Source organism: Anabas testudineus, chromosome 1 (genome assembly GCF_900324465.2).
Source record: "Anabas testudineus chromosome 1, fAnaTes1.2, whole genome shotgun sequence".
NCBI classification, from domain to species: Eukaryota; Metazoa; Chordata; class Actinopteri; order Anabantiformes; family Anabantidae; genus Anabas; species Anabas testudineus.
The window spans coordinates 10,593,718-10,611,454 of record NC_046610.1 but is presented as its reverse complement, the minus strand read 5'-3'; the positions used below and the strand labels follow the sequence as shown (position 1 = coordinate 10,611,454).

General features: G+C 40.2%; 2 protein-coding genes across 2 annotated transcripts in view; one reads left to right on the top strand and one right to left on the bottom strand.

Annotated features, from left to right (window-relative positions):
• Positions 1-30: 30 nt before the first annotated feature.
• On the bottom strand, positions 31-4,396 carry ints12 (integrator complex subunit 12). The gene is made up of 7 exons (XM_026359749.1): positions 4,265-4,396; positions 3,228-3,391; positions 2,925-3,083; positions 2,414-2,595; positions 2,095-2,254; positions 1,820-1,963; positions 31-835 (listed from the first exon to the last, which is right to left on the bottom strand). The coding sequence occupies exons 2-7, from the start codon at positions 3,381-3,383 to the stop codon at positions 272-274; spliced, it is 1,365 nt and encodes a 454-aa protein (XP_026215534.1). The 5' UTR covers positions 3,384-3,391; positions 4,265-4,396; the 3' UTR covers positions 31-271.
• A 227-nt stretch (positions 4,397-4,623) lies between these two features.
• gstcd (glutathione S-transferase, C-terminal domain containing) overlaps positions 4,624-17,737 on the top strand; it is a 41,787-nt gene continuing 28,673 nt past the window's right edge. Inside the window, exons 1-5 of the mRNA XM_026359748.1 lie at positions 4,624-4,750; positions 4,836-5,269; positions 5,894-6,352; positions 7,994-8,263; positions 11,363-11,456. Of these exons, the coding sequence (XP_026215533.1) occupies positions 4,853-5,269; positions 5,894-6,352; positions 7,994-8,263; positions 11,363-11,456 (1,240 nt within the window). The 5' untranslated portion in view covers positions 4,624-4,750; positions 4,836-4,852. The remainder of the gene's footprint in view (positions 4,751-4,835; positions 5,270-5,893; positions 6,353-7,993; positions 8,264-11,362; positions 11,457-17,737) is intronic.

Below are 17,737 nucleotides of genomic sequence, written 5' to 3'. Positions count from 1 at the left end.
AAATGCTACAAAATGACTGCTACTGCCAGTTTTAAAAAGGGAATATTTAATGATGACTTTGACTTTTCAATGGTTCAATTTGTTAGGATAGAACGAGGAACAGAGTCCAGCAGCATTTTCACAAAGTTAGATTCAAGTATTTGACCAGATGGTGTTACTCCATGTACAGATGCTCTTGCAACACAAACATACTGTTCTGGCACTAATTTCACACTGGTTAAGCATTTATTTTGTTTCCCCCCAGACCTTCTCAGTCTGGTTTCTACCTCTCTCATTTCTTCATTTTCTTCTGAGCTGCTTTCTTCTTCACCAGTTGTAAACGTTTCATGGCGTTAAGCTGAGACTCTTGAGATGTTGGCGCTTTGTCTCCTGGTGCCACCTTTGACCCATTCCCATTATTTCCATTTCCTCCTCCATTATTGCCTCCGTTCCCTCCTGCATTTGCCTGGGAGCCACTTGGGGAGCCGCCCCCTGATGGAGCAGAACCTTTCCCTTGGTTTTCACCGCTCGATGAGCGGTTAAGTGGCTGCTTACCCATTGTCAGGGGTGGAGGAGGTTTCAGAGGTACCTGGCTAGAGCTGTTTCCATTGTTGCCTCCGGGTACTTTTGCACTTCCAAGTCCTGACTTGTTTCCAGCTAACCCAGATAGCCCAACAGGCTTCTGGCTAGAGGAGGTTGCCAAGGTCTTGTTGCTCCCACTCGGGCCAGAGGAACCCAGTTTGGTAGTGGCAGGAAGAGAAGGGCTTGTCTTGGCGCCAAATGCTGCCCAGCCTGTAAGACCACTGCTTGAGGAGGAGGAGCTGCTGCTGGTGGGATTGGCTGATGTTGTGGATGCCTGCATAAAATTAAATGATAGTTGTCACAGTGTAATACAGATTCAACAGATTTTCTAATAATATCTTTTAAGGTTCTGGTATTAAGACTTTAGAAAAAACACTTCTGGGGCTTTATGTCCACAAAATAATCTCAAGCATTGATTAAAAATAAAATAAAATTGATAAATCCTATGTATAATGTACAACAATTTGTTGAAGTCTGAAGTTTCTACTACTACTGTGACCTTTGCAAGCTTGAGGTTCATGACATCTCAAATGAAGGTAAATTATAATAATAATAAATAATAAATAAATAATACAAGTACATATTTTGTTAATAATGTATCACTGCAAGCCAAGCAGGATAATCCACCTTTAGTTGCACATTAATTATTCTGTAGCTTACACATCATGTAAACATATCTCCAGATCACTGGGTAATAGAGCAAATACATATTTATCAAGATGTGTCAATCAGCAAAGTTACTCAACGGTACCCAATGCCTCAACTTACACTGAAAACTGACAAAGCTCTCACTCCCAGTGTGGCTGGAATTAACATAATCAAATCACTACAAGGAAGCATGTTTGCTGCTAAAATAACTTTATGGTGAACTCTAATAAGTAAAACTACTCTGAAAAGTTTCAAACCCCTTCCCTCCGGGAAAAGGCATCCTGTGCTGGAACACAGCAGAGGAAGTCAGCGGTCTAATCCTTAACAATAAATGTATACTTTCTGTTCCTTTTCCTCTGGTGAGATTTATGCAGTCTGCATTTTAGAACTGTTTGACAGTTGCTGATCTTCTCTCTCTTGCCACCAGTAATAACTTGAAGTAGAATCCTGGTTTGTGCTTGACTTGAGTGTGACGGCAGAGCACATATGAGATGACCAGCAGCAAATAGCCATCAAACAGGTTGGCAAGATGCTTCTTTATCACAATATACCCTGTTCTACTGATGTTTGACATAATACATTGTAACAGCCATAATGAGTTAACACCTACCTTCACTTCTGTTCTTTTGAAGGCTTGGAAGGTGCTGGCTGTGTCAGGTTTAGATTTAAGCTCTGTCTTTTTCACCAGTGTGTCCTTTACAACAGGAGCAGACGATGCAGATGCAGGAGATGGCTTCTGTGGAGGTTTCTGGGCCTAGTTGACAAACAAAAACTCATACTTTTAGACAAACACAACACCAGGACCCATTAATATGTCTATGCATACCTCAGTCATTTGGTGACATGCTACAAAGTTGATACTGAAACACAATTGATTTTCCTTACCATACGTTTCATTTGCCTGGTGCAGCGGGCACAATACCACACAAGTCGTGGATCATTAACTTCTTTGTCTGTCACCTGGGGCTTGTGACAATCCTGGTGGTAGAGATTATGGCACTCCTGGCATTCAACCAACTGGTTTCCCATGGTCACTGTCATTTGTCTTATGTAATCAAGAAAGACAACAAAGATAGTGAACAAAACAAGAACACAGCAAGAGAAACAAACAGAAGATGGTCACAAAGTTGAATTTTCTACACTTGAAAATGCAGCAGTATAAAAAAAATTGCATTCACTTGGTTTACTTATAATTAACGTGTACCTGCAAACCACACAAGCCAGGCCCATTTCCATGGCAAAATCGTCAGCATTAGTCTCATCATAGTCATTTATGTTTGGCAGCAGGTCTTTGCTTGTTTGAACAGTAATTGGAGAAGAACGATTCTCTTGTTTCTCCAAACGAGGCTTTTTTGGAGGGTCCACATCACCCAAATCAACCCTGAGCTATAAAGACACAAAGAGGTCAGTTCAGACAATGCATGCTGACATCAGCAGCATAAATAACAACACAAAATTATGACCTGTACTACTTATTCCCAACACATATTCCCAAATCAAAATACGTATCTGACCAAAGAAATGCAAAGCAATGACCAGGGTAGCCACACTGACAGTGATATTTTGAGGTTCTGGATTGATTTTCCTCACTGGGGTGACACTGGATATTTGTCACACCTGTGAGTGTGCAATTGTGGCAAAAATGATCAGAGTTATGCTAAAGAATTCTATAACACAAATTGTAAAATGATTAAAGCAAAACATTTATTCCATACCTTCTCAGAAGGTCTCTTCTCTCCCTCTTTCTTACTCTTCTCTGAGCTGGATTTGCTACTGCCACTGCTACTGCTGGAGGACGAGGAACTTGAGGAGGACTTCGAGTCCTGTTTAATTATGCTCAGTTTTGACACAGACCCCTTGGACACTTCTATATCCTGAGAAAATACAATAATAGTACAGAATGTTTAGAATTTAGTTGTACATATTACATACCAGCCAACATGAAATAGAATTGACCAAAGTTGGGTGCAGAGTAAATGAAAAACCAACCAGTGTGAATATGAATGTAAAGAACTTACCTTCTGTAATGAACGGTAACATGAGTCACTTCCTCTTGAAAGGGACTCATCTAGCAGAGCTTTGAGCTTGTCAGCAGAGTCTTTACTCTTGGAGTGCAGGTAACTCAATCCTTTTAGGAAGATGGGATCCAGCTCCAGACTGACAGGTCCAGCCATGGTCAACACTGGGAATCGTACAAAAATGAGCGTTTTAGTCTTCCTTTACAACTTTATTAAATACCATAGCTATGATCACTCTAATACAATTTCAGTTACAGATGTTACAGAAATATAAAAATCAGAATTCATAGGTATTACAGTGTTAACTTGGACTGACAATAGATTCTCATTCTCTACTTGCTACAGTCAGTACAACCCTGTTACAAAGCATTTGTTGCAGATAAAAAGTGTCTTGCATCTTCTGTCTCTTGGCTGGAATCACTTACTTACTCAATGCACAGGCTGCAGGTTTATTCTCGCATATGTGTTCTTAACATTAAATAAGGAAACACATTTCCCCTTCACAAGAAACATTTAAGAGGGATTTAATATTTAGTGGTTACTGTCTCTGTTTCTCTTTGGTGAAGCTTGGTCCCAGTTTACGACTCATACATCACCGTTTGATATGCGAGACATTTGCATTGAAGACAATAATAAGAAATATTAACTACACGAGATGGAATAATAGACAAAACAGAATGACAGAAAAACGAAGAAGTAAATGTCTGAAGGGACACACAGGCTGTTACCACTGATTCTTCATTTTCAGTTCAGTTCAGTTATGTGTGTTACAGCAACTTGCCCTATAATTCAACTTTTTCTGAATGTACATCATTTACATAGATGCGATACCTTACACCTCTGGATTAAGTCCTAATTGTCGATATTTCTCTGATTGTCTGTGTTGGATTTACAGATGAGACTATTTTGTTAACGTTAGTTAGTCCGGTTGAATCACAACAGAGCAGTCGCGGTACAGTAGCTAAATTTGCCTTTTTATAGGCTGTCACTTACAAAACCAAGCTCAAATATTCATATTTTCACTTTAGTTAGATTACCTCACACGCTGCTTCTGGTAGAAAACAACAAAAGCTGTGCCTTAAACCGGTATTTTCGTTTTGATGCGCAACTGTCGATTGAGCAACACTTCCTGTAACAAGAGGCGGACAACCGGGTAGGACGCGTTCTCCAGCGGTGCAACCGTTAAATATGTCCGGACCCTGCACAAGTGGAACTCCATGTAGTGTCACATTATTTCTTATTATTAAGCAAAATTTGCTTTTCACAATATTTATATTGTTATTTCTTTCTATTTATTGTACACATGTTTAAACATTCATTAGGTTTATTTTTGTGCACTTTCTGTGACGTGTATTAACATTAATATTGACTGGTACGTTCTGACAGCAGCCTGCAGATGGCGCTGTGGGGCTTTGTTGGATTTGTCACAGGGAGAGAAGAAGCAGCACTGGTTAGCACAGTGTACCATAACAACGTGGTTTCATTGAAGCAGCCGGTGATCTGATCGCATTTCTTAACCTGTCGTGAGTATCTGTCAATGCCATTTCATGCACTGGGTTCAAAATAATAATAAAAAAGCGTGTTAAGCTTCCTCTGTTTTTATTTCAGTGTTGACTTTATCTACAATGAATCACATGGAGGAAACGCAGCGGCGTCTCTCTCTCTATTTAGAAGTTTCTTCCCATAATGAGGAGCCCTGTCTCCCTCTCCACACCTCCATCGTGCTGTTCCTCCTCTCCTACTGTAAGTGCAAGTCTTTCAAACTTTATCTGGTCTCCACCGAACCTGCCAGCACCCAGTCCCTGAAGAGTCAGATACCAGAGTGTCTGGATGTGTCTGAGACCCAGACTGAGTTTTTGCCCCAGCTGGTGAGGGGCTGCCGCCTCCCTGCAGTTTTGGATGAGACTGGGCGTCTGTGTAGGGCAGGACTGGCAGTGGTCCTGAGATATATCATCAACAAGACCTTAGACGCTGACCCTTCAAGAAATGATGTGCTAGCACTGCTGGGCTTCAAGAAGACGTGTCTGAAGGCCTGTGCAGAGGTTCGTGGAAAACAAGACACAAAACAGTGTGCCTGATTGACTGGCATTTATTAACAGTAAACTGATGCTGCAGCTGCATTCTCCTGAATCAATTGCAGGATGCAAGAGAATGCAGCTTTAAATGGCTAAAGACGTGTAGTATCAACAACAACTTCACTGTGAGATGACTAGTTTGGGCTTTTACTAAGGTCAAAGATGATGCAGAGAGCTTAGATTCTTTATCTATGCATCAGCCATGCATCTGAAATGGTTCAGTACAACTCCTTCACCACTTTGTCCTAATTCTAGTTCTTCACTAGTAGTTTCTTTAAAATAAAGCAGCACTGTTGCTTGGACTTCAGGTGATTGTGAGTAGTCAGTCAGTAATTCTCTATTCTCTAATAATTCTTTGACTAATAACATTTTAAACTGTGCTTAAGCCGTTGTTTTTATTTCCCAAGGTCTCAAAAGATTTCAGTCCAATCTGGGCTGTTGCCACAGTGTTAGAAGTATTACATGCCTTCATGTTCCTCAGTAAAACATCACACAGTGCATTGTCTTGTGACGCGTTTCAAATGAAAGCTTTAATCTTTTGAATCTGTCATCTTTAAAAATCCTTTTCTCGTCTGCTTCCCTCGCTCTCAGGTGAGCAAGTGGACCAGACTGTGTGAAATTGGCATTCCCTCTGCTGTTGAAGAACACCTCCGAAATCCCACAAATCAATATCAGCAGCTGCCTCTCCCCGTCCTCACCCTGGAGCAAAGGCTGGCAGAGCCCGTGAGAGTCCACAATGATGACAAAATACGAAGGAAGAAACTTCAAGAGCAGAGACGGAATAAAAAGAATGAGTCTGCTGATGGACAGCGTGACACGGACTGGGAATCTAAATCTTCACAGTTACCTCCGGTCTGTGATGAACTTGAGCTCAGGGCCGCTTTAGCCAAGCTTTCTGTGAATCCAATTCCAGCTTTGACCACTAGAGAGAACTCTGAGATCAGGAAAGTGAAGACCACGGACCTGCCTCCGCTGGAGCACGTGTTTGCTGAAGGACTGTACTTCACTCTGACAGATGTGGTGCTACTGCCATGCATCCATAAGTACCTGGTAAGAGCCTTGGAGTTTAGGATTTATATTTGCGAGTATTGTCAAGAATGAACCCTTGCTGCTCAGTCCCCTGCTTGTATTACTGCAGCGTAATGCCTAATTTGGATCCATTAGGTTGCATCATATGCACATGTTAGTTTAATAACAGTGATCATGTGCATGGATTATTATGAAAATTGTGCAAGGACAGGTAAAAGAGTTCATCCCTGCTATAGCTTTCTGTCTCTTTTGGTTAATTTTTATACCATTGGGATAATTTATAACTTTTTTTTTTCATCCCTTTAAACAAGAAATATTAATATAACACACCTTTCACTTATTTAGAGGGTCTAGCAGAGGGGCCCCCCTGTTAGATGAGTCTGTAATTAATCCATGCTTGCGTGCCCTGTTAAGCTCTTTTATTGCCATTGAGAAACAATGGCGTTTACAGATTTTACCCTGAGAAAAATGTCCATTAGCAATCTGGTGTAGCCTTACAACATAAATAGCAGCACACATAATAGGTCTGATGTCAGCAACTCAGTGGTATCATTTAGGCTACATACCCACCATAACATGTAGTTTTTTGACTTTTTAATGCATTTAATATGATAATTTGTCAAATTATGCGTGACTTATGGCTTTGATACTCTACTCAGGGTGAGCAGACAGTACACCCAGCTCCTTTCACATCCATCCAGGCAGAAACTTGAGTCAGAAGACTCACTGCATCAGACTTGGCACAGGCTTTGCTCTCAAAGGTGGTCTAGAGCCACCTGGCAAAGAGTGATAACAGTGTTTGGTAGGGTTTCTATTCAAATGCAGCAGGTTGAAATGCATTTCAATTACTTTACTTTTGGAACACTTTTCTCTCTGCAACAGATCAAGAGGAGTGTTATGTTTACCTTAAAACTTTTAGCTTCAAAAAACACCTCTAAAGGACTTAAAAAGCTCACACACAGTTTCTGAATATTCATTACAAGTAATGATTGCATATTTTAGCAGAAAAGTTGGTAGCAATTAAAATTAAATTAAAAGAACTGCAGGGACCACAGAGTGCCACAGCTATTTAGTTGAGCGGTGTATTGTTATTGATCAGAAATGCCGCACTGTCGGGCAGTGAAGTGGGTCCCAACCTCCATTTCACCCTTCAGCCGTCTCCCAGCTATTCCTCGACTGTGGGAATGAACTGAAGTTCTCACAATGAGGCTTTTAGTAGTCAGCTGTGCTCCAGTGGTTTCCAGTTTCACACTCAGCCTAGCGTGTCTCCTCTTAACGGCCATCACTGTCCACGACACATGCAGCCACGACGGATCCTTTCCACTCCACCCACTTGTCATACTGCACAGCGCCACTTCTCCCCCTCTGCCTGTGTCCCTCAGTTTTGCTTTTGTCTTCCGCACACAGTCACACAGACAATGACACCGCTTCTGTGATCATGTCTGTGTTTGTGTTCGTACTCTCCCCACCTGCCAGCGCTGTTTTGATGTTTTTCCTGCCTCCCCCTTGTGTGTGTGTGTGTCTCTCCACTAGTGTGATGAGGGAATTCTGGTGGAAGCTGACATCTCGCTCCACTGGAGATGACACATCAGACGAGTCAATTAATCAATATGTTCTTGTTTTTTTTCTTCTCTTTTTCATTCCTCTTTCTGTTTCTCACAGTGTTGCCTCCAAGCTCACAATGCGAGCACTCTACATCAACTTCCCCACCTGCTGCGATGGTACAACCGTGTCCAGGAGGTTCCTGGGGTCCTTCAGGCAGCCACAGAGTGTGGGATGACTCTTTCCAGCCCCCAGGTTCCTACATCTGGCCTCTCAGAGCCATCAGCCGAGGACAACCCAACTAGTCTATTGGAGGAGGAAGAAAACCAAGAGATGATCACACAGCTTCCCTTTGTCGGTGGCCCGAGACCCACAATGACTAAACTTAAAGTAAATTATTACTTTTCCTTACTTATTCCTCATCATGCTTTGCCTCTCTTTGCTCTTAAAACATTTGTTTTAACACACACATATACAGACTGCACATTTGAAGAGCTTTCTCTCAGTGTCCCTTCATAGAGCAGATAGCGGGTTTGGAGGCTACAACTGGTTGTTAACCATTATCCCTGTAATTTCATGCACACATTTTCAGCTTATTGTGCCTTCAAGAGTGTAGCTCTAAGTTAATGTTTGAGCTTCTGGCAGACTTTCTTAATTGTTGAATTTTTAATCTTTCTGCCACTGCTTTAATGTTAAGTGCTTTTAGCCTTTCAGGATTAACATTTGGAGTGAGGCTGTTTAAAGGTTTTAGGATGCTTGTCTGTGTGCAGGTTTTTCTTCTCACAGATGTTGTTTGTATCACAGGATGTGGAAGTAAAAAAAGGGACTTTTATTAAAAAAATAAGAGTCTCTATAACAGTATTTTACTGTCCCTGGTGCTTTATAACATGCTCACTTCAGTATTCTCATTGGATCCATCCAAACAATGCACATTCAGCTTCTTCTTATTTCAGATGCAATAAAAATGATGAATCCAGTCCAAAACAAAACAAAGTTTTATAGCCAGACTAAGTAGTTAATAGTAATGGCTGAAAGTGAGAAGACAGCACACCGTACTAGAATAATGTGTCCATAGTCCTAAAATGCAGTTCCCTCAGGAAGCATTGATAAGCATTGAGACACACACACACACACACAAACAGTCGCACACGTTGCATAGCTCCACAGCACAGCAAATAGAGTGCCTGCAACATTTTCAGGCTAAATTTTTCAGGAGATAAGCAGACCCAGCTGTTTAAAAGGAGGCTGTTTCATAAGCCCTGACTACCCTCACACTCCTGAGCCTTCAGGCTGTTCTCTTGGCCTTGTTGCTCTGCTCTCTCAGCAGAGATATTTCAGTGATTCCTGCTGTCTACATGTCTGTAACAGTTTGATATTAGGTAACAGTAAGAGAGGAATGAAAGAAAGCAGCAAGAGAGGGTGTGGAGCCAGTTTGGATGAGACTGGCTGGGTGGTCAGAATGGGATGTGTCTTAAGCGTGCCATGTTGCCGGATGAAATTCAGTCAGGCACAGATGTACACAAATGACAGTTTTCATGGCAGGTTGAAATCAGACATTAAAACCGAGAGGATTGTGTGAACACACAGCCACACACACAATGGCCATCATTCTTTGTTTGCCTAGAGGGATTACAAGGATGGCTGCGTGTCGCCACCGTCGTGTCTGCAGTGCAGCTGTTTAGACGACTTGTCCAAGGTGTGTGTGTGTGTGTGTGTGTGTGTGTGTGTGTGTGTGTGTGTGTGTGTGTGTGTGTGTGTGTGTGTGTGTGTGTGTGAGAGAGACATAGAGAGAGAGAGAGTGGGAAAGTGTGTGTGCGTGAGAGTGTGAGGATACATCCATATATTGTGAGTGTCCCAAGGCAAGTACAGTGCATAGAGACTGAGAGTCCTGCCATCTGAAATGGTGACACACCATCCTTCATTGCTGCTAATCAGGGGCACTGGGATCATCTCCCTGCTTTCCACAGTGTAAATGACTCATAAACTGTGCCTCTGTCTAACTTCAGCTAATGCACACTGATGCATGCCAGTCAAACTGCCTGCAGTGCAGCAAGCTGTAGACGCACAACCTCTGATTCAGATGTAAACAAATGGACGGCCAGCACTGAAACCTGTGTGCCATTAGTCACTAACTGATTTAACAGCCTCTTAAACCAGTTACTAACATTACTTGATCTAACAGTAAACACAGGATTATTGTGGTAAGATGTTCACTTGAAATTCAGGAAATCTTTTGCTGCAAGAACAGGAAAGCTGGAAAATAAATGTGAATTTGACCATTAAGAACACAGAACCCGATGTTTCATTTGTTTTCATTGTCGTCTTTCTTCAGTTGTTGTTCTACCAGGTTCATCTCAATGCTGCTTTACTAACTGACTAGGTATTTTGTAGATTTAACTGTGCTAAATATTTAATGCAGACTCACAAACATACGGTATTTAAATGTAAATGGAATTTCAGTTGAGTCTAAAACAATTATTTTGGACCTGGCTGGTTTGTGCAATAGCCGAAAGCAGAACAACTTAAAATAAATTAAGTGTAGCACAAGTTTGCACAAGTTCAGCTTGATGTCTGAAATACATTCAGCTGGCAGTTTATTATGTGTACCTAGCTAAAACTAATGGAGTCTCACATAACAGTCAGCAATTTTGGGGGCAGTAATGAAGCATATATTCACATACCTTTATCCAGTGACCACAAAATGTGAGCTCCAGGTCCACTGCAGTACAATTCAACATATATACTATATGTACCATGTGCTACACATCTATATACTGTGTAAAAAATAACTTTTGAATTAAATTTAACTGAATTAACTCTTATAACTAATTTGACTCGCTCCAGATGTTTGTAACAGAGACAAAATATTATTAGGTGCAGCAAAAAAAGATGATCTCAAATTTGCAGTAAAACATTTTCATTCACACTTACAGTCCAGTGTAATTATGCAAAAAAAAAAAAAAAAAAAAAAGTGAATGAACGTTTATCTGCACCACATGCCTTTAAATTGTCATTGTCAAAACCTGTTAGGCTACTCTTGGACAGCAAACTGTAAGGCAGCTGGCAGAAATGATTGTTCCCAAAGACGTTTTCCTAATTAATTGTTTAACAATGACTGTGCACCTGCTTTTAAAGACTGTGTACATACTCTTTCTTTTCGGACACTCTTATTATCAGGGTGAGAAATGAAAAGTGCATTGTGTGCCTGCAGTTTTGTGCTTTTCTTTAAACTGTTCAGTGTTGGATGAGCACTAGTATGGACTTTACTGGTGCAACATTTGTTCTCTTGAGAGAATAATAAGTGCACGAGCAGTTGTTTGTCCTCAGGTGGAGCTTCAGATCAGTGTGAGCAGGGGAACAAAGGGCTTGTTCAAGAGTAGTTCTCTTTAAATCGCTTCATTACAACCATTTGGACCACAGAACCTCAAGGCTGTAGAGTGGTTTCTATAGTAACGTGTATCTGCGTGTGCTTCTGTGTTCCTCCCTTAGGAAAATGGCATCGAAGCAGACTTCGCTCCTCATCCTTGCCCTGCCTGGACCCTCCCATGGGACAGCTTACCGGGAGCCATCAACCCCACTGAAGGTAAAGACAAATCTCTGCCTTATGGCATTTGTTTCCTCCATTTTCCTTTTGCCCTTCTGCCCTAGCAATCTTTTCTTTAGGCTTGTTTTTTTTTTTTTTTCTTTTCACGCTTTTTTGCTTTTACTTTCTCCTTATTCACCTTCTGCTATATGAATAAATCACTCATCTCATCCTTTTTTTCTCCCCCATCTCTGTATCTGTATGCCTGTACCTCACTCTCTGCTCCCTTTTTTCACCTCATTACTTGGTCAAAGTCAAAACAAATATTATTGATATTGTATATGGAGCAAGAGCAAAGATTGGGGCTTAAATATTTGCATAAAACCATTCTGTACCTCTCTGGGCCAGGTGATTTTCGTTGGCACCTTGGCTCACCCTCTAAAACAATTTTGCCACTGACACTAGACATTGTTTTTTTTATTCAACCTCAGCTGGATGTATTTCCCCATGAGCCCCCCTAATGAATTTTAAAGTGTTTATTTTATATGTGTTATCCTCCGTACATTGTTGGTTGAAAGTTTGAAATAGGTCTGTGACAAAACAGACTAAGCACAACAAAAACATACACACAGAGAAGGCACAAACAAACAAGTAATGTGCAACATTGAACTTGAGCACATGCCTTAGTGGATAGTGATTGCAGTGAAAACAGCATCTAATAGGCAGTGGAAGGGTTGTTGATTGCTGCCTCAGGTGGCACAGATGAAGCAGAGAGAAGAAATCTCTCCCTCATCTTCACCCTTTCTCTCGGCTGCATTGTCTTTCTTCTTATTAGCAAGATGTGTCTGTGCTATCACTGATGCTTGTGTTGTATAGAAAATGGTGAAGTTATTGAGTAAGGTCACACTCGGTGACAAGAAATAACTAGAAGACAATGGTTTTGGCAATCCGACTATCACACAGTGTAAGGGCCTTATGAAATAACAAACACATGGGACAAAGAACATGAGAAAATGAAACTGGAAAGCCATTTTATTTTGAAGGTATACGCACATGTGATGCTGTAAGTTTTCCTTCCTCCCTTTAATGACTGATGTGTTTGTGCAAGTTTAGCCTCCACTTTATCATTATATTATCATAGAAGAATATAATTTTAAGTCTAGATAACAACACACATTAATAGTAAATGAGCTTTGTCTCTATAATGTCTTAAATCTTTAATCTATAAAGTCTTAGATCTTAAAACAACATAACAGGCACGGTGGAAGGTCAATATCTCATGTTAGTAGAGTCTGAGGAAGATTTTGTTCAGGAAAAAAACAATAAGTCTTTTAACTCATCTGGGTTTGGTTTACCTGTGGATCTTCCTGTAATAAAACAAGCAAATGCTTTAATAATGCCTTGTCCTAATGCTATTTCCAAATTTTGACAAGGATTCGGGAGAATTATTAAAAAATAATTGGGAAGGATCACTTACTGTTTGCGTTTTCTCATCTGTGGTCAGCCACAACACATAAAAACCACTGATAGGTCAACATTCATCATCTCTTCACAACGGCTGCTGTCAGTTAGTCGGGTATATTAGAAACAAGTGAGCATGTTGTTCTGAAAGTTAATGTGTTAGACAGTGGATAAATTGACAAGTTTAAGGATCTGATTGACTTTGACAAGGTCCAAAGTGCGATGACACGATTAAAGCCAGTATCTATCAAAAGTGGTTCAAGGAATCGGTGAACTAGCTGTAGATTCATGGGCACCCAAGGGTCACTGATGAAGGGTTGCTCAATATGAACAGGTGTCAGGGCACACAGAGCATCACAGTCTATATCAGTCTCCTGTGAACGCACTTTTTTCTTTTATTCATTGAACAACATTTCCACTTTTCCTCATTTGTGTGACTTAGTGTCATTTTCTGGTGTTGTTCTGTGCTCAAAATCTGAACTTCATTTTAAATAAATTTGTGATACATGAACAGTGCAGTTTGAACTATTATGGCAGTGACACAGTTCCACCGACCCCGCGGTTTGTGGTCGACTGCTCTACAAACTGATCAACCATTGTTGATAGTTCCCCAGTTTTTGGGCCAGAAAGTAATTGAACAAATGAACCACAGTCATTAGTTTGAAAATCTTTCTCTTTCTACTACGCTACACTGCTTCTACACTTTCTACACAGATGTGTGGTCTATTAATTCATTTCTGTCATACACTCTAACCATTTTATTCCATCCCAAAATGCACACATCTAACAGAAGTGCTCTTTTTACTGTGGGCAGTGCATCTATTCTAAGAGTGAGAATCATGGAGAGAGACTCAATTTTTAGCTGTCCCACTCTGTCGACACTTTGCATGATAAACAGCACTATTGGTATCTCCTTCTGCAGTATTAGGTTGGTACGCAGGTAGCCCCTGCGTTTCAGTACTGTGTAATTAAAGAGGAGCAGAGACGAAAGGCAGCCAATTTGTCCTGAACCTCAGCGCGTGGGATTTCCCATCTATCTGCTACTACAGTATACACAAATGGCTGCACACACGCCTACACGTACAGTACTACAGGGAAAATTTCTACATTTTCCCCTTACGCATGCATAAATGTTTCCATACCTGCAAAACTAATACAACACACACCTCTTTGAAGGCTGTCTTGTTTATGTGTATTGGCTTATCTTTTTCATGTAAGTGCATATGCAGTTGAGTTTGTTCAAGTGTTTTCCCGGCTATGTAGTGACAAAGAAGTTAAAATGCTGACAGTGTTAATGTGAGTTTTTACATTCAGTTAACTCTGTACCAATTTTAATACCCCTGCAGTTAGAATTTACATGCTCTTAAAGTTAAAATACGGCACACTAGTTCTCTAAAAATCTTGTTTTGTATTTTATATATTGCTCCCATCTATTGACCCAACTAATTTTCATTCAGTTGTCCTACTCAGACACTCAGGTATGCACAATGTATAGAGGAACAAAGGGTCCTCTGTGAATAGGAGGTCTTTGTGCTCTGCAAAAAGTGGTGAGGGCTGTCTGCAGACAGGTAAACAGCAATGTGAATACAGGGGCCATTGTATAGAGCAGCCAACGACTTGTCTCGTGCACCTCACTTAATAGAAGGAAGAGGGCTTGGTGGCGGATAAAGCAGGCTAGAATGATGGAGAGTGTGACAGTGGGAGATTGAGATAGGGGTGAGACACCACGAGGAGAGATAAGGGTTATCAAGAGAAAACACCTCAGGTGGAAAAAGGGTGAACGAGACAATGAGGCATAAAAAAGGGGAGGGCTGGTGAGGAAGCCGCATAGTTGTCATGCTTGAGACATGCCGCTATTAGATCCTCCAGGGCTGTTTTGGTACAAGGCGATGAGATGAGTTCCCATGTCTTTGTCTTACATTACAAGACCATGACAGAAGTTGAACCGCTGGAGTGAAAAACTGGCTCCATCCGTCTCTGTCTTCCTGCTTCGACTGCAACAGAAATGTGATTGAGATTTCACTCCATGGTTGTCTGGAATGATTTTTTTTTTTTCTTGTTAGTTTTTTTTTTTTTTTTTTTTCTAAACACAATGAAGCCAAAAAATAGCCCAACAACATATTCTAATAACCGTGTGAGTAGTCATCCTAGTTGTGTTGTGTTATTCCAGCATGGAGTCTACATGCCGTCTCTTGTTAGTGATAATTTAACTTGGGAAATTGCATAGGGGCCCGTTTAGTGAAAGTGTTAGACATCTATTAAAATACTCAGTATTTTTGTTGTTTCTCCTGCAAATATCTTCAAAGAATTTCAAAGAAAGTCAGAGCTCTGATCATTGGCTTTGATGGTTTATTAACTCCATTTGTCAAAAAAGGAGCATTTGGAAATTAAAACCATTTTTCTTTCACTCCTAACTTCTTCTTTTTCCTATTTGTGCAAAGTGAAGTAGCTGGAAACATCAACATTGACATACAATATTATCACCTTTGAAAAACTTTAACTGCCCATGAACTCCTCCAGCAGATGCTTAACAACAATATCAACAACATTCATTAGGGGTCGTATTTCTAGTTACTTTGCAGATTGAATGCCAATATTCATTATCTCATAAACCTGGCGAGCCCCTTAGGGAAATATCTGGCTCATTTAGTTGCTGAATACCCAACTAGTCGCTAACTTTGTGTGTGTGTTGTTGAACAGTTAGTGTATAAAGGTTCTTAAAAGCTTTCTGATTGGAAACATCTGCCTGCTGTGTCTCAAAATGATGTTGATGAGAGAGAGAGAGAGGCGCGAGTGACTCGAAACAGTGAAGTCGAGGGCTGTTTAACCAAATAAATGAGCTGAAAGACCCTGAAAGACAAGTATTTATGTAATCCAGTGTTGTGAATGAATCAGAAAATATTCTGTATAACTAATCGATTACCAGTGAGATATCTCACTGACTAGACATGCAGAGACACATTTTGTAACAGCAGGCAGTCAGTACTGTTATAATACACATGGTCAACCTACAATATTGCTTGTTATCTGATTGTATAGTGTTGATCTGTGCAAAAGCATCTTTGCAACAATGTCAAATGTTTTCGCTGCATCCTGAGGCAGGCGTCATGCACAGTTTTTAAAACCGCGTTTGCAGCTGAGCTGGAACGTCCTGCTCTTTCACAGACATCCGCCTGCATCCTTTTCTTCCTTGTAAAAGTCCCAGTAGATGCGTTAGAAGCCGTGGCCCACGTTTTTCGGCTCTTTGCTTATTTTTCCTACACTGTACATAGGTCTAATGAGTAGTTAAACATCTGTCATGTTTATCTTCCAGATATCCCTCAGATGTTTACCAAATTAGTTTAGGGAATTTGGGAGAAGCTGTCTGTAAGATACATCAAAGATGGAAAATCAATATCAATAAAAGTGTTTTTTCATTGTGTAGGTAGATATAGAGTGTTTTTTTCTTCTTTTTTTTTTCTTTATGTCATAAATATAAAGATGGTAAATGTGTTCTGATTTCATCTAATGTTAAGTTGTTTTGGCTGTAATTTCCCTCAGGGCATATCATCTTACTGTTATTGAACTTAGATGAAGCTAATTAGCTGGGTTTGATTTACAGTCCAGGTTTATGAATTTCCATTTACATTTTCTTTGTTGATTGCACTTTCTGCTGGTACATTGTCATTATTTTTGAATAAATAAAAAAAAATATGGTGCTGATTTTATTTTCCGTCATGCCGAATTGTTTCTTCAAAAGGATCATGATGCGACATCCTTAACAATCCATTCTGTGTATCTAACTATTAATACTGATCAAAGGCATTTCTAGAAATAATACTGATTACAAAATACCTACTAATGTAATATGTTTCAACAAGAGATCAGATAAAAGGATTCTGTGTTTATTCTTCTGAATGCAGGCAGCAGCTTCTGTCCTACAACATTCACATCATTTGACAGTGAAGTCAGAGTTGAAGCTGATCTTTTTCATGTATTTGTATTAACAATGGTACAAATGATGTGATCTGCAGTTCCCCTCAGCTCTGTGGAGCATTTCAGTGTGTGAACGTGGAGGATTTAGCAGCTTTAGAGCCAGCTATTTCCCTCAGGAGTTCACGGAAACGATATCATGACTAAAAGCAGAGTGAATATTGAAGTCAAATTTGCAAAGTAGCCAAATACAAGACTTAATATGAATTACAGTGCTCCTCCATGTGTGCTGTATGTGTGACTAGGCCACTGATTGCTAACACATTCCATTTGCAAGTGTTAAAGATCATAATGTGTTGGTAGCTTGTTGTGCTTCTTAGCAGACACTAAAATCAATTAATGCAGCTGTAGAACCACAAACAAGCCGGTAAACAAGCATATCCCATATATCAGTATGTGAACTGAAAAGTCACTGACTGTCATAGTTTGTTGTCTTTTGTTGTCATTGGAAAGGGTTTTTGTGTGTCACCTGTATTCACCCTTTTGCATCACCTTCAGCATCATGTGTGTAGAGTGGAAGAGATGACTCACATGCTGTATGCAGCCCTTTGCCTGCATATAGTTGTTTTTCTAGGCTGGTCCTCCAAGGTCAACTCCACCACAAACGTGAATTTCCCTTTACTCTTCTAAACTAGTTGCTGAAATGATGCACCCACATGCAGATTTATAGTGCACCCTTCTACAGTACGGTCATGAGCATAATGTTTTAGTAGTTAATGGAAGAACTAGTTTTTATCTTGAATGTTTTATTTTATATTTAGAGTCCAGTGTTAACCTTTAATAATATACATTAGTCGTCTTTTAAAATGAATTCATTATCTTATCCTTGCAGAATGGAAACATCTGTAGTTTCACGGCAATCAGACACGTAAATCAATCTAATTGAAGCCATTAGACATCCGTTGTAC

What these genes read in the sequence shown, in the direction of transcription:
- ints12 (XM_026359749.1), bottom strand. Translation starts at nt 3,383, where the DNA reads ATGGCTGGACCTGTCAGTCTGGAGCTGGATCCCATCTTCCTAAAAGGA. An exon ending in CTGGCTTGTGTGGTTTGCAG is followed by an intron (nt 2,255 to 2,413) that starts GTACACGTTAAT and finishes TGATTACATAAG; the next exon opens with ACAAATGACAGTGACCATGG. An exon ending in TCAAAAGAACAGAAGTGAAG is followed by an intron (nt 836 to 1,819) that starts GTAGGTGTTAAC and finishes AATTTTATGCAG; the next exon opens with GCATCCACAACATCAGCCAA.